A 24,157-nucleotide genomic window follows, 5' to 3' on the forward strand; every position below is an offset into this window, starting at 1 on the left:
TGTAAAGAAACTCTCTTTGCTTGCAAGAAAGAACTGTCCAGTCTTGATAACCCTCGTTCACATCATGTTGGACTGAAACCAGCAGTCACACTCTCCGACCCTCGATTTTGCTCACCTACATCTTTCGCAGATGGCAGGCCAGCCCCAGATCCATAGAGAGGGGGACAAGGATAACTTGAACTGAAAGTACCCCAACTCTATAATTTACTGGGAAGCACCAATGCCTGAAGTGGGTTCTGGGAATACTACTCCAAACCTGGTAAGGGGCCCATGCTTGTACCTGCTTGATAATGGCTTGATGGGGTTCTGGGAGTAGTTCTACTCCCCAAGCCTGGCCCAAGGCCAGGCTTGACTTGTGAGAGCTTGGTCCACTAGGCTGTTGTTTGGAGCGGCCCGCAAGCCCTCCTACCCACCACAGCCCGGTTGGTCTGGCACTTTTTTTTTTAGAAAACAATCTAGTTTTTTCTTAAAGATGTCCACAGTTGTTCCGGCAATATTTCTTATACTCGCTGGGAGGATGTTTAACAACCGTGGACCTCTGACATATACAGAACATTATTGTTCTGTATTATTATTATTATTGTTTTGTGATAACTTGTCTAAAAGTCTGTTTGGGTCACCCTCCGAGCCCACACATCCATTACAACCCAGCACTTCCTGGACAAACTTCTGTTAATTTTTTTCTTGAACACTAACTTGTGTTCCATAAAATTTTTATATCTGTTGGGAGAACATTAAAAAGCCATGGACATATGGTGCTCATAAGGTGCTCTCCAATTGTGCTAATGGCACCTCCACTCTTCAATGGGGTCTATTTTGCATTTCCTAACTATCCTGCTAGAGGATTCAGGCCACTGAATACTGATAAGCTGAGTGAAAACATTTTTAAGGGGGCTTATCACACTAAATTAAAAGTTGTTCAATTTGCTTATAAATTTTTTTATGAAATGGTTATAGAAAGAGCTGCAACTGGTCCAAGTTTCACCATCACACCCTAAACAGAAAAGGAGAAAAAAAAATACACAACGTATTATGCAACGAATGTTCAACATTCTCAAATAATCTCAGGAAACACATGTGTCAACTAAAATGTCTACTATGTGCTGTAGAAGCACAAACTCTTGTAATAATTGTAATATGTATGTGCAATATATTTATATGTAAATTTTTTTTTTTCTTTTTTTTTTGGGGAATTTTTTTTTTTCTCGTTTGTTATCAAGGGATTTGCATGAAACTTGCACACCTTGCTCAATGGATGCCTATCTGCAAGGGTGCCAATTATGAACGAAATCTGCCGAAGTCAAGCTCAGCTACAGGTGGCCGAACTTAGATCTTTATTTTACTCTGGAAAGTAATTTACAACTTCAAGGCGTTTCTCAGCTTTCATTTATCAATCAATTTACATGCAAATTACACCTTATATGTAGAGTTTGTGCTTCTACAAACCTATTGAGACATTTTAGTCCAAAGTCCATTTGTTGATTTTATAAAAATTTATAAACATCATATATTGCATATTTTTGGAAGGTTAACTTTGAAAAATTATATTATTGCACTAAACACTTTCTTTGATAAAACTGATCAATACAATCTATTATTATGTGTTAGTTTAATATCTGAGTGTTATAGAAATGATTTTAGTTGACATGTGTTCCCTGAAATTATTTGAAAATGTTGAAAATTCGTTGCATAATACGTTGTGTATTTTTTTTCTCCTTTTCTGTTTAGGGTGTGATGCTGAAACTTGGACCAGTTGCAGCTCTTTCTATAACCATTTCATAAATAAATTTATAAACAAATTGAAAATTTTTTACGAAACCCGTAATATGCCCCCTTAAGTCAAGAATAACAGGGTTTGCTGTGATTGGTAGTTAAGACACTTAAGATCATCTTATTGGTGAACACTTGTGATATCAATGGCACTTGATATCACTGGATTTGACTTGAATATCTTTTTATGTTGTTATGGTCAGACCATCTTCAGTGACTGCCAAGAATCTGTCAAGGTCCCACAAGTGTGCCATAATCTTGATACCTGCTTGATGGGATTCTGGGAGTTGCTCTACTCCCCCAAGCCCCGCCTCATGAGAGTTTGGTCCAACAGGCTGTTGCTTGGAGCGGCCCAAACTGTGTAGCATCAGCGTAATATTTTTCCTGCCGACTGCCATGACCCATAATAGGCACAGTGGTTCAAAATACGTCCACGAGTGGCAAATCAATGGAGCTCCAACATCAGTAAGCACAACATTCTAGAGTTAGAATGATGGCTTTATAAGCAATTTCACATGAAGGGTGGTGCACTGAATAGGGATTATGTACCTCAAAGTCCCTGGCTAGGCAAAACAAAACAGAAGTAACTTTATAGCATTAACCATAACACTATCAGTGAATTAAGGTTAAAAAGTACACAGACATTTAATTAAAAGTAGAAAGTAACAATACCAAAACTGTCTATTACCCAGTTACCCAAAGAACTATAAAGTACAGAAAATTATAAGCCAGTTGTAAGCATACAACCATACATACGTATGCATACAAAGCATACATACCTTCAAAACCAGTCCCGATTCCCGGTGGAGGAGATTTCAGCAAATTCAACTTCAATAATAAACAGATAAACTGGAAGCAAATAAACCAAGACTTCACAGAAATAACCTGGAAAGAACAGCTAGAAAATGCAAACCTGAACCAGTGCCTGGAAAAAATAAGCTCAGAAGCATTAGAAATATGCTCAAACTGCATACCCCTAAGAAAAAAAAAGAGGAAGAGATGCAGATTGGAACGGGAACGTCATTCCCTCTATAGGCGAGGAAAACAAATCGCGGAACAACTTGATAGTCGCACCCTATCTCAAGAACGGCGAAGAAGGTTAGGTAAAGAAGTAGAAACAATTGAACTAAAGCTACAAGAATCATACAAAACCCAGGAGAGGCAAAGAGAGCAAAAGGCCATCAGTGAAATAGAGAGAAATCCAAAATATTTTTTCTCCTATGCAAAATCCAGATAAAAAACCACATCTAGTATCAGGCCCCTGCGAAAGGGAGATGGAACTTTCACTGATGACAACAAAGAAATGAGCGAGATACTGAGGAAACAGTACGACTCTGTTTTCAGCGAGCCACTAAACACACTAAAGATTGATAACCCAAATGAATTTTTCATGGATATGATACCAACATCAAATCATATATCAGACGTCACCCTATCCCCACTGGATTTTGAAGAAGCCATAAACAGTATGCCTATGCACTCTGCACCAGGTCCTGATTCATGGAACTCCATATTCACCAAGAACTGTAAAAAACCACTATCGCAGGCCCTCCACATTCTGTGGAGACAAAGCCTAGATACTGGCGTTATTCCTGATATACTAAAAACAGCAGAGATAGCACCACTTCATAAAGGAGGAAATAAGGCAGAGGCAAAAAATTACAGACCGATAGCGCTAACATCGCACATCATAAAAATCTTTGAGAGAGTAAGATATTACTAAGTAGTAAGATCACAAAATACATGGAATCACAGCATCTCCATAACCCCGGACAAGATGGTTTCAGAACAGGGCACTCTTGCCTGTCACAGTTGCCAAACCACTATGACATGGCATTAGATGCCATGGAAGACGAACAAAACGCTGATGTAATTTACACAGATTTTGTAAAAGCCTTTGACAAATGTGACCATGATGTTATTGCACATAAAATGCGTTCAAAAGGAATTACCGGAAAAATAGGCAGATGGATCTATAATTTCTTGACTAACAGAACCCAGTGTGCAGTGTGTAATAGTCAAGAAAATAAAATCCCGCCCATCAACCGTGAAGAGCTCAGTCCCCCAGGGTACTGTGCTTGCTCCAGTACTTTTTCTCATCCTCATATCGGATATAGACAAGGACACAGTCTATAGTACTGTATCATCCTTTGCAGATGACACAAGGGTTTCCAAGAGAGTAGATAACAGAGGACATGGCAAACCTCCAATCAGATGTAAATCAGGTCTTTCTATGGGCTACAGAAAATAATATGGTGTTTAACGAAGATAAGTTCCAGCTCATGCATTACGGAAAAAAATGAAAATATAAAAACGGAAACCACGTACAAAACGCAGTCAAATCATAACATAGAATGAAAAGGCAATGTAAAGGATCTGGGTGTACTCATGTCGGAAGACCTTAACTTCAAAGAACACAAAGTAGCCATCACAACTGCAAGAAAAATAACAGGTTGGATAAGAACCTTTCACACTAAAGATACTATACCGTCGATGATACTTTTCAAGACGCTAATGCTCTCTAGAGTGGAGTACTGCTGCACAATGACAGCCCCTTTCAAAGCAGAAGAAATTGCTGACCTGGAGAGCATGCAGAGATCCTTTACTGCTAGAATCCACGTCCACTCAAACATCTAAACTACTGGGACCGACTAAAGAGCCTAAATCTGTATTCTCTTGAGCGCAGGTGGGAGAGATACATAATAATCTATACGTGGAAAATATTAGAGGGGCTGGTCCCAAACCTGCACACAGAAATAACACATGAGACCAGGAGGCATGGCAGGATGTGCAGAATACCCCCGTTGAAAAGCAGAGGTGCAACAGGTACTCAGAGAGAACTATCAACAACAGAGCCCGAGACTGTTCAACACACTTCCACTACACATAAGGGGCATAACTGGCCGACCATTCACAGTGTTCAAGAGAGAACTGGATAAGCACCTCCAAAGGATACCTGATCAACCAGGCTGTAATTCATATGTCAGGCTGCGAGTAGCCGCATCAAACAGCCTGGTTGACCAGTTCAGCAATGAAGAGGCCTGGTCGATGACCGGGCCGCGGGGACGCTAAGCCCCGGAAATACTCCAAGGTATACAGTTCAGAAGAGTCTGCTGAAATCACAAGAACGTCATGTATCAATATCGAGGCTGTACACTGGAATTTAAAGCCCATCCCCCGAGATTTACCTCTTCAGGATCTGCAAGATCAGCCAAGTCCATTGCCATGGCTGGGAGAAAGTCGTCGGGTATAAAAATTTGTAGCCAAGGACCACGGCTGGCATATGGGCAACTGGCATCAACGAAGGCACCGGCCACAGCAGGAGGAACCAGAGTCACCGCTCCAATGTCGACAACAGACTTGAAGGTGAAGTGCCGTCCATGTTTTAACCGCCCCCTATACATAAAACAAAATGCAGTAAGAGTGTAAATTAGCAAATACAAAGTAGGACAAAATTTAATCCCATAAACTAGCATATCCTGTTGTTAATATAAATTTTGTAAAAGTAAAAAAATACAAATTGCTTGTTCAGGATCCAGCCAACCTTTTCAGTTGACCACTACTACAAATAATGCCTCACCATACAATGTCTCACTTGTTGGACAATTATAACACTCAAGACCCAAATAACAGGAATAACCAATATTCAGATTTTGAGTTGCAAATGCTGCTCATTAAATAATAAAGCTTTTTACTGCAGACAAACAGGAATTTCTTCATGAAGAACAACTATGTAAAATGCAGAAACTAAAGACTGAAACAAGACCATGAATGAATTACACTTGGTTGGACAGACAAGATGGATAAAAGGCATTACTATATGGGGTTGGTGTTGGTGGTCCCACCTCACAACAGTGGGACCCAGGTTCAATCCTAGGGCAGGACAAACATTTGGTCACATTTCCTTTAACCTGATGCACCTCATCACCTAGCAGTAAAATACGTACAGTGGCACCTTGGTTTTCGAATTTAATCCGTTCCCAGAGACGGGTCATAAGCCAAAAATTCGCAACCCAAAACGAATTTTCCCATAAGAAATAATGTAAATTGAATTAATCCATTCCACACTCCCAAAAATATTAACTTCTAAATACATTTCATACATAGTACACACAAATACTTTGTGTTATAGTACAGTGGTACCTCGAATAACGAAGTTAATCCATTCCGGCGCCGTGCTCGTCATATGAAATGCTCGTCTTTCAAAACGAATTTCCCCATTTAACATTTTGGAAATAAAAATAATCCGTTCCCCTGCCGAAAAACATCAATATGATATTCAATTTTTTAAATAATGGAGCAGCCTACCTGACACTGAACGAACCTTTTTGACATTTGTTCTTTTTTTCAAATTTTTTAATTTTTTTTTATTCTACAAAAATATGTCAATGCTTTGCAACACCACAGCAGTCATCCCTTTGCATCCCAGCATCTTCAATTAAACAAAGCAAAAAAATTTATTTGCATTGTCGGAGGCGTCCGAGAATGTGCGAGAAGCAGCGGGAACGCACCATGTGGTTTTCTCGTTCTTCAAACGAGCGCTCGCCATTCGAGACAAATTGTCGGCGATCGGTGCGCTCGTTATTCAAAATGCTCGTAAATTGAGTCGCTCGTCACTTGAGGTTCTACTATATGTACAAGTTATAACTTACCTTTACTGATGACTTGTTGGCATATGGAAAATGGTAAGGACGGGGTGGGAGGAGAGGTGTTAGTGTGTGGAAGGGGAGTCCCCTTCCATTACAACATCAGGCAGTAATGATTTCTCTGGGGGTACTCTCTCTCCTACATTTTGCAGGCATACCACTAGGACCTGGTTGTGGCTCACTGCTTGCTTGTCTTACTAAGAATCTGCCTAAAGACACTTGTTTTTCCCTCCATTTTAACACACATCTGTAGTGAGACATCACATTGTCATTAAAAAGGTCAATGCAATGGCCTGCTACAGGCAATTGCATTGCTCAAACAAATAAAGCCTGCTTTATCTGTGAGCTTTATTTGCTTTATTTATTTGCTTTTTATTTCCCTGCTTTATCTGTGAGCTTTATTTGCTTTTATTTATTTATTTGCTTTTTACTTCCCTGCTTTATTTGGGCGAGTTTTTTCAACAAAACTTTGCAGTTCTTCCCGTATTTCACACATTTTCTTAATGAGGAATGGACATCCTCTAGTGCCTCTACTCAACTATTTTCTTAGGTTGAACCTTACCACTGACTTTCTTGGGACCCATGGCGAGATATATAATAATTACTTTTGTGTTCAAAAAAAAAAAAAAAAAAAAAACAGAGTTGAAACGCCATTTTCTGGGCGAGTCCCGGAGGCTCCCCAGAGTTATCCAGGCTGATAGGAATAGTCCTAACTTTTGCCATCAGTCGATGTGGGTGGAGTTCAATACCTACCGGAGACCACGAGCCAGAACCTGGCCCCCTCAGAGGCACAAGGAGCAATGGCCCATAGAATGCCCATTGTGAATTTGGAGCATTCCATATCTGCCATCGGCCGGGACAGGCACCCAGAAAGGTAAGCGCTACAAAACAAACCCCTATTCTGGCTAAAAAAAACAATTTAAATAGACAAACAAGTGGACAGAACTCCAATTGAAAACGAGCAATCAAGCATGACATCTCATGAGCCGCGCCACAGGTCTGCGCAACTTCCCCTCCCCGGGAGGGGAAAAGGGGAGCCCCAGACCACTACGCAGGCAATTTACCCTGTAATTCCGAGGCTGGATATCAAAATACGCAAAAACTGCCGACTGGAGGGAGGGAGGGTTGCTGGGAAGATCTCCGGGTCTCACCCAGAAAGTGGTGTTTCATTACATTCAACGCTGGTTTTCTGGGGGAAGCCCCTACGACTTCCCGGAGCTATTTCACCAAAGATAATATAAAGAAGGGACTTACCTGGGAGGCAGTCGGTGCTCCACACCTCAACTCGAAGTCGAGACAGGCTGCAGCCGCCAACCCAAAGCGACACAGGCTCGACTGGGCCTAGGAGCGTTAACGAGGTAGCGTGCAGCCAGGACCCTATTCGACTGCCAAAAACCCCGCGCCCGAATGTCAGCCCAGGACATGTTACCAAAGACAGCAGCAAGAGCAACATACTTACGAACGCCATGGGCACAGGGATAGATCGCAGGCTGGGCCGCAACCTTGCGGATGGCCTGAGAGACCCATACCCACAAACAGGAAAGAAGGGAAACTGGATCAACCCAAATCGCGTCCCTAGCCACAGAAGCCGTGGCACGCAAATAACGGCAAAGGGTCGCAACCGGACACAACGCATGATGCACCCCTGGCCTGACCAACCAAGCATCAACAGCTCAAGGACCTCTCCGGAAAGCAGCAGTCTCATTCTTCGCTAGAAAAGGAGACGGCTGCAAACGAACAAACCTAACACTTCAACTGAAAGAGCAGAAACTCCTGCGCCGGAGAAGAGCATGAAGCTCCCCAACCCGACCCCCAGAGGCCAATGCCAAGGGGCCACAACAAACCAAGAAGAGAGAAAGGAGAGCACTATCCAAAGACCAAGACGGCTCAGGCGGCGCATGAGCAGGCCGCCTGAGCACAAGACAGCTTGCGAAACACGCAGAAGTAACATCGATACCGAAAGCAAGCTGAAGCGGCTCCGCCAATGCTGCACGATACGAGGCGACAGTATTCTGCACAAGATGACAGTCCTGTCGTTTCTCTCTTGGAACAACCAAGAGAGAAAGCACAACACCACCCAAACCGAAAGCGAAGTACAACGACAAAGAGTCAAAAAAGAACCGGAAGGACCGCTAGGAAACTTCATACTGCCGCTGGGATGAAGCCCGCAGATGGGAAACCATCAACGAGGCCACCTGATCACCATAGACCAGAGTCAAAAACACCAAACGTGAAGATTCGAGGAGAAGAATGAACCAGTCTCGTAATGGTCCAGGCCGATCTTCTGCAAGAGGAGGAGCCGCGGAAAAACCTCCGGATTCAGATACCGGGCAAGCAGCGCCTGAAACCATGGCTGAAAAAGGACTACTCGCCCCTGGTAAGTCTTCAAGCGAGCCAGGACCTGGAGCAACAGCTGAACCGGAAAAAAGAGGTACAGGAACCCCCACCTCGACCAGTCCTGCCGGAAGGCGTCTACCCCGACAGTCGGGGAAGGGTGCCACATATACTGGAAGACGCTTCGACCACGCCAACGCGAAGAGATCCACCTCCGGGTGCCCGAACATCTAGCAGAACCAACTGAATGAGTAGTCGGCATTGACCGTCCAATCCATGGACAGGGGAACGAACCACGACAGGCCGCAAGGCCCCAGACGTGAATCGCTAGGAGCCAAACCCCGAGAACTCAGCAGACAAGTCACCCAAAGCAACCAGCCCCAAAGAGCCAAGGACTGCAATGAACCACCGGCAAACAGTCCGAATGGAGCCGGATCATCAAACCCCGGGTGACCCGAATCCTCCGAAGCGCAAACCACACTGCCGCGAACTTCCGCACCGTGCTGTGGGCCAGACGAAAGGACGGACCCCACCAACCCTGTCCGGCCTGGGGAGCTCCAAGCACTGGTCACAAAGCCCCGGTCAAGAAACAACGCGTCGATGAATACATCAAGTGAAGGCTCGGGTAGGCGCCAAGGCACTGAATCTTGAAAAACTCAAAGAGGAAGCCAGCAACGCAGCAGCCGAAGTTAAGCCCCCGTTGATTGAACCCAGCAATCGCGAGAAAGGCGGAAGGAAAGTCCCCTAAGGACTCAGAACAGCCGACGAAGCCAAACCCGACCCGGCAGGTGGACCATCATCGCAAAGTTCAGGCTCCCGCACAGACCCCTCGAGCAACCGCAGGGTGACCTGGGAGCTCTCCAGAAACAAGCGCATGCGGGACCGCAGCCAAAGGAGAGACTCCGGAGGAAAAGATAAGGAAGCGGTCCGAGAGTCCCACACAAGACCCAGCCAGGTCCAAACCTGGAAGGGAACCAGATGGGACTTCCACCAGTTCACCAGGAACCCAGCTAGCTGGGAGAGCACCAAATCCCTGGCGAGCTGACACGTGGACTGACTGGGAACCCAAACCAGCCAGCCGTCGAGGTAAGCCAACATCCGAACATCTAACAGATGCAGATGGGCCACTACTACCCGGGTAAGGCATGTGAACACTCGAGGTGCCAGGTTCAACCCAAACGGGAGACAATGAAAGTACAACAAAACCGAGCCAGTCCCTGAACCCCGGATAAATCGGGACGTGCCAATACGCGTCCTTGAGGTCCAGGGACACCATCCAAGCTCCCAGCTCCAACAGGTGCTGGACCTGGAACAGAGTGGTCATCCAAAAGGAGGGGCAAAAAACCCAGGGGTTCAGACGGGACAAGTCCAGAATGAACCACAGGTCAGCACAGTTTCATACCGGAACTGGAAACAGGCGGGAAACCCACCTGAGGGACGTCGTCGTTTCGACCACGCCCAAGCACTCCCACTCCAAGAAGACCTGACAGAGCACAGGGAAAGAGGCCTGCCCCGTCAGCCCCGAACCCCCCGAAGGAGGAGCCACCCAACGCCATCGAAGACCACGAGAAATCGCCCTGTCAATGGGGCGAACCGCGAAAGGGCCGACGCCCCTCACTAGAACCCGACCTGCGCACAGAGCGAACACCGCGCTGACCAGGTGCAGCCAGGACCACAGGTGACACTGGCTCCAAAACTGGCATCTGTGACCCAACTCGACGAGTGGAAGCGCTGGCCCTGGCACAACTCCTCTGGGAGGAACCCACCCAGGACCCACGTAGAATTAACAAGTCAGACATATGGCAGCTGGAGGAAGCCATTTGCATATATTGTTCGATTGCAGAAGCCACAAACAACAAAGAACAAAAGGGCAAAGACAATTCAAGAGCCAGGGTCCAAGCAGATTCCAAGGGGAAAGCGAGTACCACCTGCCGACATGCGAGGCGCGCAGTGAAAAACTGCAGCAGCGCATCCCGCAGGATCAACACAAACGGCTTCAAAAGTGCAGACGACGCACGAGCAGCCGAGGTCAAGGAACTAGACCCAGGAACGACCCCAAGCGCCTCTACATCCTCCGGAGTCTTCTGCCAGTCAGAAGACAGCTCAAGGAGGGAAAAGAAACACAGGACCAAAGCCAACGAGCCCCAAGTGCGCAAATCTTCAGTCACAAGCGCATCCGACAGGGAAGGAACCTGCACATGAAGCTGAACCACACCAATATCCCGCAGAAGAGCCGGAGCAAAAGGCACTCATTAAAGTGTGCAAAATTGCCCCCCCATTTAGATCTGGACCACAGTCAATGCCCCACGCCACTCAAATGTGCGGGTATGGTGTCCCAAGCATCCTTCGAAAACAGAGTGCAGCCCGCTAGCCAGGACAACTCCGGAACCACAAAACAAACCCAGTATGGAGACGAAGATGCAAACCTGAAGGAAGCCAAATCCATTATAGAGGCATACTCCGGGTCGCGCAGGAGGCAAACCACTATGGCCGCCCGCACCTCAATCGGAGAGATACGGGGAAGCCGAAAACCTCCGGAAAGACAAAACCGAAGGACCCGCAGGAACACGGAACCGAACCCGAGGAGGAGCCAAAACCAAATCCAACTCTTATGTAGAGGGGGGAAGGAAAACCCCCACTCCTTGCAACAGTAAGCCCTGCTCGGAGGGTCGGAAAACCCAGGCGAGGTCCAAGGCCCCCAAGTCAGCTCCTCCCCAATCCCGGGAACCTCCACATCAGGTCCCGGGGACGAGTCATCCTCCAAAGCCCCGGCCTCAAGAAAAAGCCGGGGCGGCTGGAATGGCAGGAAGAGGATGGGCCCACTGGCCAGACCCCGGAACCATGGCTGGAGGAACAGACTCGAATGCCTCCGTAGCCACCCCAGAAAGGGCAACCCCCGAAACTGCCCGAGTCTCAAACCTCTAAACCCTGCCCCGACCCCAAAGCCCTCAGACACTTAGAAGCCGGAAGCATGGGGAAGGGGGAAACCTAATGAACCACAGCAGTGGGAAGAACAAGGGGGCGCAGATGGAACCAAGGCCGAAGTGACCAACACCCCCAAGTCTGGGTCCCAATAAACAAAACGGGGAAGCTTCGGGGAATCCAGGGAAGCAACTAACCTAGCGAGCTGCAACAATCTAAACCTATCTTGCAATGCGAGAGCCACCTGCACCCGAATATCATCATCATCAGATTGGGTGAACCGAGTCAGAAACAAGCAACAAAGCTCGCAGGACTCCGGGTCGAAAGTGTCACCGACCCAACAGGCAGCATGACGGAGGCAAAAACAATGCGAGTCGCCGTTGCCCTGAGAAACCCTCAAAAAAGCAAATAGCGAGAGGGGACTCAAGGGTCACATCCATCCATAAGCATATACAGCCTGAGTACCTGTGAACATTACTACCAGCTAGCACACCACCTAAGAGAAGTACTAAACCCAGGCACAGCACAATAAGAATCTAGAGCTGGAGCCACAACAACCAAGCAGTATCCTATCAGCCGAGAAACTGGAGGGTGGATCGCCGGCATGGGGGGGTTTGGGGCTCCCCCTTCCCCCTCCTGGGGAGGGGGAAGCTGCGCAGACATGCGGCCCAGCTCGTGTGACATCATGCTTGTTTGCTCGTTTTCAATTGAGGAGTTTTGTCCACTCGTTTGTTTTTTTCATTTTGTTTTAACCAGAATAGGGGTTTCATTTGTGGCATTTACCTTTCTGGGTGCCTGTCCTGGTCGATGGCAGATATGGAATGCTCCAAAATCACACGTGCATTCTATGGGCCATTGCTCCTCGTGCCTCTCTGAGGGGGCCAGGTTCTGGCTCGTGGTCCCCGGTAGGCCTAGAACTCCACCCACATCGACTGATGCCAAAAGTTAGGACTATCCCTATCAGCCTGGATAGCTCCAGGGAGCCATAGGGGCTCCCCCCAGAAAAGCACAAAAACAATGAAATTTTTTACAAAGAATTCAAGCGCGAGCGTCACTAAGTGGGTGGCTCTGGTTAATTGAAGTGGGGGTCGCCCGTGCTACCAGGAACCACGCACTCTGTTGACCCACACGTGTAACAACAAAGTCGCAAGGCGAGGCAAAGATCATAACCCGATTAGCATTTTCCGACTAAATTGTGATCGTAACCCAAAAAATTTGTAAAGAGGGACCTTCGTATCCCGAGGTGCCACTGTACTTGGGAGTTACACGGAACTGAGAAAATCTTTGGAGCAGGATGGTGGAATTGAACCCACTGTTTTGGGTTGCATCTTGAGAAAGGTCAGTATTTGGCCTAAGAGGGTCCTCAATGAGCCTATGTACAGACTTCCTGTCCTGACAAACTAAAATTAGAAAAATTTGTACAAGAGCAGATTACATGCTTAGTCCACATATAAAATGCCAAAATTATAGTTTATTTCTAAGAACAATTCTTTGTCTCTGAAATCTAATATATAAGAAAACTCAATGAAGGAGCATAAATATTAACAATAATCATTAATAATTCATTGCAATTTACAGATTTTGAAACTACTTCATAAACTTATGAGACCCCTGATTAAATAAACCAAGGGTCATTGAAAGAGGCAAAAGGCAAAGAACTGAACTTATAAACTGATGTAACTTATCAAACAGAATAAGCACTGGATGTTATAGAGGCTAGTGATCAAAGATGTTTATCTATGGTGCCTTCTATTCTGCTTTTGTATATTAAATGAACACTTTCGCAACAGTGTGTTTCTCCGGTGGTACACTGCAGGTTTCTCAAGCTGACATGCGTGTCCAATGGTAGTACAATATGTACACCCAAGTGCATAGCATCTAATACAGCACAAACATCTAAGTTTACGTCTGGAACAATATTGCCGGTATGACCATAGGAACGGCATACAACATCTTTCTAAATGCACTATTGTTTTCGCACTGTTGAAAAAATGTTGAACTTCATACAAATCAATTTGAAGGCGTACCTAAGTGCTAGAGGGAGAAGTGCTCCAGATTCCAGGTTGATTGTAAGATGAACCGACTCCAACCTTCGTGTAACAAACAGCTCTGCTGAATCTGTGGTGGCCACATTGCCCTCCACATCAGCTTCACTGTCAATATAAAAAAATATTGTATACTTGTACATATTCATTCACTTTTACTCTACCATCATCTTCAATTCATACCTCAAAAACTCAAGTTAAATCTCCAATGGTCAAAGTGACTGAAGCAAGGCTTTATTACCCACACTTGTGGATTGCACCTTACTCATCAAGTTGATGCAGAGAATATGTCAAAACAATGGGAATGAGAAGTAAACCAACTCTCATGCTTGAAACTAAATGAAAATGACTAAGTTTCGGTCCATCTTGAGCCCTTATGCATTGTCCCTTTTGATAAAGGTCCAGGACTGAAACATCGTTTTCATTTCATTTATGTAGGTTGGTTTATTTATATACAGTAGGTATATACATAAACTTATATGCAGTATAAATATACATTTATATATTTGACAAATCATTCACCCTTTTTGTGCATTTCACATGATATATTATCACATTGTTGGTCATTATTATTATCCTATTTTAAACTTGAATTTCACATACAAGCATCAAGATACCCGCTTGATACCTGCTGTCAAAATACCACTGTCAAGTTGTGCAACATGATCTATACAAAAAGCTATTCGTTGCTTCATACCATCGTATTTGTTAACAAGAATACGCTATCCGTACTTTTTCTTATTTCCTTTATTAACAGGCATATACCTTCCTTACATCCAATTCATATTTTCTTGCATCTGTCTTGTATAAATGCAATTCTGCACATCAAATTTTCTTTCCTAAAAATTTAAATATATCCAACTTCTTAAGTTCCTCATTTACTACTCTAACATTCCAGACAACCACACAAACCTGTTTTGACTTTCCGAGGCTTAAGCTTTCACTCGTTGATAACTCAGTATGGCGTCAAAAATTTAGTAGACGAATGTGCAGAATTGATGAAGTATGGCATGAAAAATTTAAAAATTTGGCCTGCTTTCGGCTTGGCTGAGGGTGGGGGTGCCGCGGTTTTGGACATTATATGCATGTACTCCTGTAGGGAATTTAATTGCAAACACATTGATACCAAAGTGAAAGACCTAGAACGGGAAATGAGGTGACAAAGTTAAGAAGAGTATTGTATACACATTTTATTGCTTGAGCGATCACGGGTAACGTGCTGTCACTTTCTCTGTTTGCTGCAGGTGGTACGCCGCAATTTATATGCATGTACAGTGCATCCTCACTCTAACGAACCCCGCTCTATTGAATTACCGAATGATCCGAACAAATTAAATTCTGTACTAAATGTTCAGTGGAACATACAAATGTTCAATTAAGTGAAGATTGTTCGTCCAAGCGATCACCGAGACCCAGCTCTCATAGTTGATGACAGTGGCTGTCATCAACTATCTTTCACCAAAGTGTAAACAGTTGTACAGCATTATATTTTGCTTACCCATTGTTTCCAGTGAGAAATGGTTGAAGGATGATAAAATGGTGTCAGGGAAGGCAGGTTGCATCATTGGTGAGGGTTGGTGTCTGGAGGCAAGTGGTATCAGTAGTTCGGGGTTTAGTGTCAGGAGGCAGGTGGAAGTTATTCTCGTTGGGGGTTGTCAGAAAAGACTGGTGGTGTCAGTGGTGTCAGGTGATGTCAGGGGAGGCAGGTGTTGTCAGGGGAGGCAGAGGCAGGTGGTGTCAGAGGAGGCAAGTGGTGTCAGGTGTTGTCAGAGAAGGCAGGTGTTGTCAGGGAAGGCAGGTGGTGTCAGGTGTTGTCAGGGGAGGCAGGTGGTGTCAGGTGTTATCAGGGGAGGCAGGTGGTGTCAGGTGTTGTCAGGGGAGGCAGGTGGTGTCAGGTGTTGTCAGGGGAGGCAGGTGGTGTCAGGTGTTGTCAGGGGAGGCAGGTGGTGTCAGGTGTTGTCAGGGGAGGCAGGTGGTGTCAGGTGTTGTCAGGGGAGGCAGGTGGTGTCAGGTGTTGTCAGGGGAGGCAGGTGTTGTCAGGGGATGCAGGTGGTGTCAGGTGTTGTCAGGGGAGGCAGGTGTTGTCAGGGGAGGCAGGTGGTGTCAGGGGAGGCAGGTGGTGTCAGTGGTGGGGGATGGTGTCAAGAGAAGTTTGGTGATGGGGGATGGTGTCAAGAGAAGTTTAGTGATGGGGGATGGTGTCAAGAGAAGTTTGGTGATGGGGGATGGTGTCAAGAGAAGTCTGGTGGTGGGGGATGGTGTCTTTGGTGGGGGATGGTGTCGGAGAAGTCTGGTGGTGTCAGTGGTGGGGGATGATAAGAGAAGTTTGGTGGTGGAGAATGGTGTCAGTGGTAAGGGGATGGTGTTGAGAGAAGTCTGATGGTGGGGGATGGTGACGAGAGAAGTCTGGTGATGTCAGTGGTGGGGGATGGTGTCAAGAGAAGCCTGGTGGGGTCAGTGGTAGGGGGTAGGGTCAGTAGTGGGGGGTAGGGGTGGGGTCAAGAAGTCTGGTGGTGTCAGTGGTGGGGGATGGTGTCGGTGATGGGACATGGAGTCAGAGAAGTGTCTGATGATGAAGAGATGGCAGATTATTATCGATACCTAAAGGGCATGAAAGATATTACAATGAAGCAGCGCACAACAAAGAAATAAACTTAAATTCAAAAGTTTTTGGTACGGTTTCACAGTAGGCCTACATGACCAGCACCCAGCATTAGCAAGGACTCCCTTTGTGAGTCAGGTGCAATTTTTCCTAATGCAAATGTGTCCTGGCATATGTAGAAAAAAAAAACTTTGAAGAGGGTAGTTGGGGCCAGACGGATGGAACGAATTCCGCACTGGAATGAAATGGCTTTGCCCCATATAGTTCATTCAAGTCAGGACACACTGTACTCCTGTAGGGAATTCTATTGCGAAAACATTGATACAAAAATGAAAGACCTAGGATGAGAACTGATGTGACAAAATTGAAAAAGAGTGAAAACCAAGATTAAAAAAAACGCATGCTCCCATGGAATGCGCAGCGCACCTTGGGTTGGGGTGGTCTGGCGATCGCTTGCTCGGCGAGCGAAAGTATTAAGCAGGTACAGCCCCAGATCAAAGCCACTTTTGCCTTTAGTGGCATGAAAACTGGGGAACATGGGTCTACAACCTCAATAATGTAATGGTGGTCAACTGGGTCAACACATCCCTATGCCATTATATCACTTTCCAAAACAAACATTTGAGATGTGTTTACCTGCCAGCCTTTCCTTCAAGTGTGCCTCGGGTGACACAGCCCTTGCTTACACCTTGCATAAGACCTTTCTGTAGGGTGTTCTTTATCTGCTCACTCTCCACGTGAGTTATACGTGGAGAAGCTTCCGATTCCTGATCAATGTCAGTTCTTGGCGACAGCGGGGAAAGTGGAGCCTGTTGAAGACAAAAAATTTCAGATGCTCTTCTGCCCGATTCACAAAACAAAGATATTTAATATAATAATTTTGACCTTCATTACATGTTCACTTACGTAATTACCACAAAGACCCAGACTGATTTACCATATTTCCAAGCTCAGCCTCTGCCCATGCTATCCTGGCCGAGACACCCGACAGGTTAGAACCTTCATTCTCAATTCCATTTTCGACTTCTTCAGCTACAGAAGGTTCCAGTTCATAAATGCTTTCGCCCCTGCGCATGTCTGTCACCATCCATGGACCTCCTGCACTGTTGAATGACAAAGAATGAATGATAAAGAATAAATTACAGAGTTGTGTTTTTTTTTTTTGTTACCGGCCATAACATGTAACATCAAACATCAAGACGAACGGGAGGGGGGGGGGGGTGACCTTCAACAAGCTCCGGCTTCCTGTCCTCATCAAGGCCACTAGGGTTAGCGACCCTCAGGTAAATCAGGCAAATAACAGATGGGAGAATATATAATGATTATTAGATCTAAGATAGAAATGTCTAAAATATGATCTATGCAAATTCCAAAGATTTTATTTTGACAAATAATGGCCATCTTTGTCTAAGCAGGTCAGTTTTTTTTGTTTTTGTCAACATGAGAAACCAAGTATGTAAGGATGCCAAGAAATTGCCACATTATGGTGCATCTCATTACTGCTCAACTGCGTAAGCTGTAGAATTTAACATGAAGCAAAAGTTCACTCAAATTTTGAACAGGAACAAGCTAGAACTGAAACATGACACAAGTTTTAGAATATTCAAAGGACACAAGATTATATGACACATACCTGTGGTGATTGAGAGTACTAAAACCATAAAATGGCAGCAAACCCACATTCCTAAACTCCCCCGGCATGCACACACCACCGAGTGGACCACATGGGGCGTTAATCCTTACACCATGGAATACAATGAGGGTCATCCTTAAGCTGTACCACACAATCAGGAATGTTTTAAGAGTACGGTGTAAAATTTAAAACTCCCACGGGTACACGGAGCTAACACCTCCCTCCTCAGGACATCAGTAAATAGACTCCATCTTGGAAAAAAATCATAGGCACACCTTTTGGGTGCGAGGGCCTCGGTACCAAACAAGCAACAGCAGTGCGTGCAGCAGTAGCTCACAGCACGGCTATGCAGCTCGTGGCCCCATAGCATCACTTAATAGTGGAAAAATAAGGCACTGCAATAGTTTTTGACGAATGTCATAGAAGATGCTGACTGTGATACAGACTATGTACAAAGTTCAGACATTGGAGAACCTAAGACTAGTTATGATGTTCACAGCACAAGGTGAACATCCATAGCCGCGGTTTGGTGCATCATGAAAAAGAACCTCGTGTTCCTTTAGAAAATAAACGTGTGGGAAAATTATTCACATTCAGGATTTAGCAACTAGATTTCTAATAATAGCACCATTGTGGCTAGTTAGTAATGTGCGTAGTACACTGGAAGGCAGCCGACTAATGCGTAGTGCTAAGCAGCGCTAGGAATATGAGATTGCTGCACCCACCGGAACTGCTTAGTGGTTCATTATGGTGCCTCAAAATGTAGTTATACATAACATGCGTACGCAGCATAATGACGTTTTATTACTCAAAGAATATAATATTGCGCACATAACAGCGACACTAATACATCTGTGTGTACCAGTGTTCTAGATGGTCTGTGATACATATAATATTGACAGCCCAGTGCACTTGAAATAAACCATAATAAAAACATTACAAATATAAAGAAAATATAATGCAGTATACTCAATGTGTGTAGTTAGAACTTTGTGCAAAATATGCGAGGCTAGGCTGAACTTCAAATGCTGGTTATGAAACTATTATACCCACCAGAACTGCTTAGTGGAAAAAAAAATACATACATACATTCACAGCAACTTGTGCCCCACGCCTGGCTTAGGGTGACTACTCACGGGTGACTGCCCCACCAGTGCTCGTCAATCTTGACATCACTCCAGCTTTCTGCACTCCACCTCACCCAAAGTAAGCGACAAAACTTTTTTTTTGTTATTACAGTATTTTCTTATGATCAGGAAAGGCACTCTAACAAGATTAGAAAGAAAAATCATTTTTGGAGGGGATTTTTTTTCTGGCACACCTGGAGGAGGCCTGGTCGACGACCGGGCCGCGAGGACACTAAGCCCCGGAAGCACCTCAAGGTAGGTACCTCAAGGTAGGTTGTCAGGTATACAGTAGCTGTGCAGTTCTGGGGCCATTTTTTCCCCCCCAATTGATTCAACTATTTTAAATTCTGTATACCTTGATGTAGTACATTTAAATAGCAACAATGCTTAAGGGTAAAAAACTGAACAGTAATTTTAAACCCATCATGGTCCAGTTGGTAGTGCATGCACCCGAGAAGCTCTGGGATGCAAGCTTAATCCCATTGTACGGCTTCAATAAATTTTCCATGGATCCATCACATTTAAGCAATTTCACTATGCTGTGGTGACCAATTCAACAATAAAGTCTCACCTTGGCATCCGCTTTATTATGTCAAGAACACCGATGCCATTCCAGTGTTGAGCAGCCCTCAACTCTTCCGTCGTCACTCCAACAATCTGCACAAACTGGACGGAACCGTTGGGGGTTGTGACACTTCCTAGCTGTGGGTCTTCACCCATCAGCATGTGCTGAACGCGAGATTCACTGTTGTCCAAGGGACAGTGCCACGACACGTGGTCGCCAACACACAATATGGACTCTGCAAGAAGGATAACGTGTCCAACATTTTAACAGCTATCCCACATCTATACACACTGCATATTAGTGCCTTTGTATAATATGCATTGTGAACCTATGAATACTGAGCTGCATCATGTCTCTAATTTATGTTATGTAAATATAAAATTATTATTAGTGTTATACATTATCATCTTTCCATTTATAACCGCCAATACAACACACCTTAAATACATATTACGCTGAAGCATTTCATTCTTGCATGTTAAGGTTTCAGCCGTCAGATGTAATTATATTTTGCTTAATGTCACATTAAGATATGCAAGCATTTTTTGGACCATCACTGGCACATTTCTCACTTTTTATAGAGCAAGAGGCATCTGCTTGTATACAACAAGAGAGCAATAAATGAAAGGAAGAATAAAGATACGCAAAACGACAACCCAATCAAAAAACTTCCAGCTGGTTAACTTCAGCACCAAACACACTCCAGTAGACACATCAACTGGAGAACCAAAGCCCAATTGCTTAATATAACTAATGCAGAAGCTCAGTGCAGTTTTTCCATTCTAACTGCCATTATCACATGGGCCACACACACAATCATCACAACCCATCATCTCACCTAATGCATCACATTTTCACAGAATCCATCAAGCTGTTACAAATGCAACAGAGAAAATGGGCAGCACCCCCACCACTGCAACACTTGCAAACTTGAAATTTATACAAAAGCCTTTAACACATTAATAAGTACTAGTCGTTCATCTCTTCGCTCCTAGCTTACCGGACTGGAAGACATATTTTGAGAGGGCTTGCATGATGGCTGCTGGCCAAGTGGGTGGACTTTTCTCTCCATCTTCCCTCTTCAAGCGCATCGTTAGCTCAAAGCCAAACCCACTAGGGTTTCCTGGCCCTGTTTGCTCATGAACCCGACCATCCCCATGAAGATCAGAACATCCAAAGCTAAAAGATAAATCATTTGTTAGAGAAAGAGAAATAGTCGGTTGTATGAATGTATGTATGTAGAGGAATCTTACACAATTTAGAAAATATGTTATTTCCAGTGTACAAGTTATAACTAATGTGTACACATATTGGATGGATTTTGGGGTAGGGGTGGACGAAAAACATGTGTCCTTTCCGATGGAAATATAAGGTAAATATTGAAAATAAGAAATGTTATAAATACAAGATAAAGACAATCAATTGCCAGGATGCCTGCAAGTTCACAAGAGAGGACAGTGTACTACATAAAATTAAGTACAGAATCTTTACCACTGAGCATGTTCATAATAAAGAGAGCCCTCCACACTAATACGTGTGCACAAATGAATATACTGTACAGTGTACTCGATAAAAAAACCCAGCGTCGAATGTAATGAAACACCATTTTCTGGGCGAGACCCAGAGGCTTCCCGGAGCTATCCAGGCAGATATGGATACTATTTGATTTTGGCATCAGTCAGTGTAAATGGAGTTCATAGGCCTACCAGGGACCACGAGGCAGAATCTGGCCCCCTCAGAGGCATGAGGAGTAATGGCCTATATAATTGCACATGTAATTTGGAGCATTCTTTGTCTGCCATCGACCGGGCCAGGCACCCAGAAAGGTAAGCGCCCCAAAACAAACCCATATTTTGGTTAACACTACTTCTGAAAGCTAAACGAGTGGACAGAACTCCCAAAACGAAAATGAGCAAACGAGCATGACTTCACACGTGCTGCTTGTCTGCACAGCTCCCCCCTTCCCCGATAGGGGGGAAGGGGGAGCCCAGACCTCAGATTGAGGCTGAATGTCAAAACTGGTGAAAAACTGCCGACTGGGAGGGGGGGGGATTGACGGGGAGCCTCCGGGTCATAGGAAATTCGTCCCTCCGCCGAGACCAAGACACCAGACCCAGGAACAGTGTTAAGCGTCTCCACATCCTCCCGAACCCAATCCGAAGATAGCTCAAGGAGGGAACAGAAGCGCAAGACTGAAGCCAACAGGGCAAGAGAGCACAAGTCCTCAGCAACCAAGGCAGCCCAAAGGGAAGGAACCTGCATGTGCAGCTGCACTATGCCAATATCCCGCTGAAGGGCCGGGGCGAACAAACACTCATTGAGTTGCTCAAATTTGCCCCCCCCCCCCTCAAGAAAACCTGGACCACTGTCAGCGCCTAACGCCACTCAGGCGTGCGAGTACAACAGAAGGTATGACAAGCATTCAAATAAAACAACGGGCAGTCCACAAGCCAGGACTCCAGAACCTCATATCTAATCCAGTAGGGAGACGAAGACCCCAAACCTGAAAGAAGATGGATTCATAATAAGAGGCATAATCTGGATCACACAGGAGGTAAGTCGCAAAGGCCTTCCACACCTCAGAATGCTTGATGCGGGAAGCCAAAAACCTCTAGAAGGACAGAACCAACGGGGACATGGAATCAAACCCGGGGAGGCGCTGATGCCAATTACAACTCGTACGCGGAGGGAGGGGGGGGAGAAAACCCCACTCCTTGTAACAATAAGCCCCGTTCTGAGGGTAGAAAAACCCAGGTGGGGTTTTTCCCAACCCCCAAGCCATGCCCTCCCTCGCCCCAAGAACCTACACACCAGGACCCGGGGCCGAGTCTTCCTCCAAAGCCCCGGTCTGAAAAGAAAAAGCTGGGGCAGCCAAAAAGGCAGAAGAGGGAGCCCACTGGTCAGACCCCGAAACCATGGCCGGAGGAACCGACTCGAATGCCTCCGTCGCCACCCCTGAAGGGACATCCCCCGAGACTGCCCGAGTCTCAAAACCAGCTAAACCCTGCTCCGACCCTGAAGTCCTCAGACACTTCATAGCCGGAAGCAAGGGAGGGGGGGGGGGACCAGCATGAACCACAGCAGGGAAGGACAAGAGGGTGCGGACAGAACCAAGGCCGAGGCGACCAAAACCCCCCCGAAGTCCGGGGCAGCCTCGGGGTTTCCGGGTCAGCAATCAACTTAGTTTGTTGCAACAACCTAAACCCACAGTGCAATGCCCGAGCTGCCTGCACCCGAATAGCGTCATCAGTGGACTGGGTGAACTGAGTCACAAGCAAGCAACAAATCTCGCAGGACTCCGGGTCGAAGGTGTCACTAACCCAACAGGCAGCATGATGGAGGCAAAACTGATGAGAGTCACCCTGAGACAAGGGGACAGAGTAACCCCTCAAACTCACACAAGGCGAGAGGGGACCCAGGGGTCGCATCCATCGGACCCCTGGGTTTCCCAAGGCCCTTAGATCTGTACCTCAAAGGAAAGCCAAGGCAGGGTACTGCAAACTGGCACCCAAGGTTACCAAACTGCTAAAAAGCTGAACTCCAGTCACGTGTTCACTCATGGGGGTCTAACAAGGGATACCACCGATACAAATTACAGCCAGGAGAATCCAACAAGGGCAGAACCCCCCCCCCCCCACCAGGCACAAACAAACACAAAAGAAAAACCCTGCAAGAGGACAACGTATCCAGGCGGAACAGAGCTGGCCGCTACGATAGGTGAAAACTAGCTGTGCAGTACCCCGTACCCCTACCAGTGCAAACTACCTCTTACCTCAAGGTAAACAAGGGAGGAAACCCCCCCAGCACACTCCAGGCAGCAAGTGACCCAGCAGAGGTAGACCAAAGGTGACTTGAGGAAGATAACCCCAAGTCCCATGGGCAGTACTTACAGGGCACTTAAGGAAGGGTATCCTAAGCACATGCAGCCCAAGCACCTGTGAATTTACTCCCAGCTCACGCACCACCGTGGGCCAGCACTAAACCCAAGGCACAGCACTGAGACAACAATCAGGAGTTGGAGTCACAAGACCGACGAAGAGCCACATCAGCCAAGAACTGGGGTGTGGATAGCCGGCGTGAGGAGTCTGGGGGCTCCCCATTCCCTGAGGGCCCACGGCGGACAGGGGCGCCTTGGTGAGGGCCCACGGCGGACGGGGGCGCCTTGGTGAGGGCCCACGGCGGACAGGGGCGCCTTGGTGAGGGCCCACGGCGGACGGGGGCGCCTTGGTGAGGGCCCACTGCGAACGGGGGCGCCTTGGTGAGGGCCCACTGCGAACGGGGGCGCCTTGGTGAGGGCCCACGGCGGACAGGGGCGCTTTGGTGAGGGCCCACTGCGGATGGGGGCGCCTTGGTGAGGGCCCACGGCGGACAGGAGCGCCTTCGCATGTACATATATATTTTGACATTTTTAGACGATGCTGTGGTCACATGCTGAACAGCAGTGCTGTGAGGTCATGCTGCATGCATCAGCCTTCGTGGCTCACTCAGTACTGAGGCCCTTCACACCCGGGAA

At 46.2% G+C, this 24,157-nt stretch overlaps 1 protein-coding gene across 2 annotated transcripts in view; it reads right to left on the reverse strand.

The window, feature by feature from the left end:
- Positions 1-24,157, reverse strand: part of Su(fu) (suppressor of fused) — a 42,267-nt gene that overhangs the window by 11,258 nt on the left and 6,852 nt on the right. For both annotated transcript variants that reach the window (XM_045741136.2, XM_045741137.2), the window contains exons 3-8: positions 20,645-20,823; positions 19,651-19,879; positions 17,257-17,422; positions 16,956-17,128; positions 13,700-13,825; positions 4,959-5,166 (exon numbers count right to left, since the gene is read on the reverse strand). In XM_045741136.2, the coding sequence (XP_045597092.1) occupies positions 4,959-5,166; positions 13,700-13,825; positions 16,956-17,128; positions 17,257-17,422; positions 19,651-19,879; positions 20,645-20,823 (1,081 nt within the window). The remainder of the gene's footprint in view (positions 1-4,958; positions 5,167-13,699; positions 13,826-16,955; positions 17,129-17,256; positions 17,423-19,650; positions 19,880-20,644; positions 20,824-24,157) is intronic.

Source organism: Procambarus clarkii, chromosome 19, assembly GCF_040958095.1.
Source record: "Procambarus clarkii isolate CNS0578487 chromosome 19, FALCON_Pclarkii_2.0, whole genome shotgun sequence".
Classification (NCBI taxonomy): Eukaryota; Metazoa; Arthropoda; class Malacostraca; order Decapoda; family Cambaridae; genus Procambarus; species Procambarus clarkii.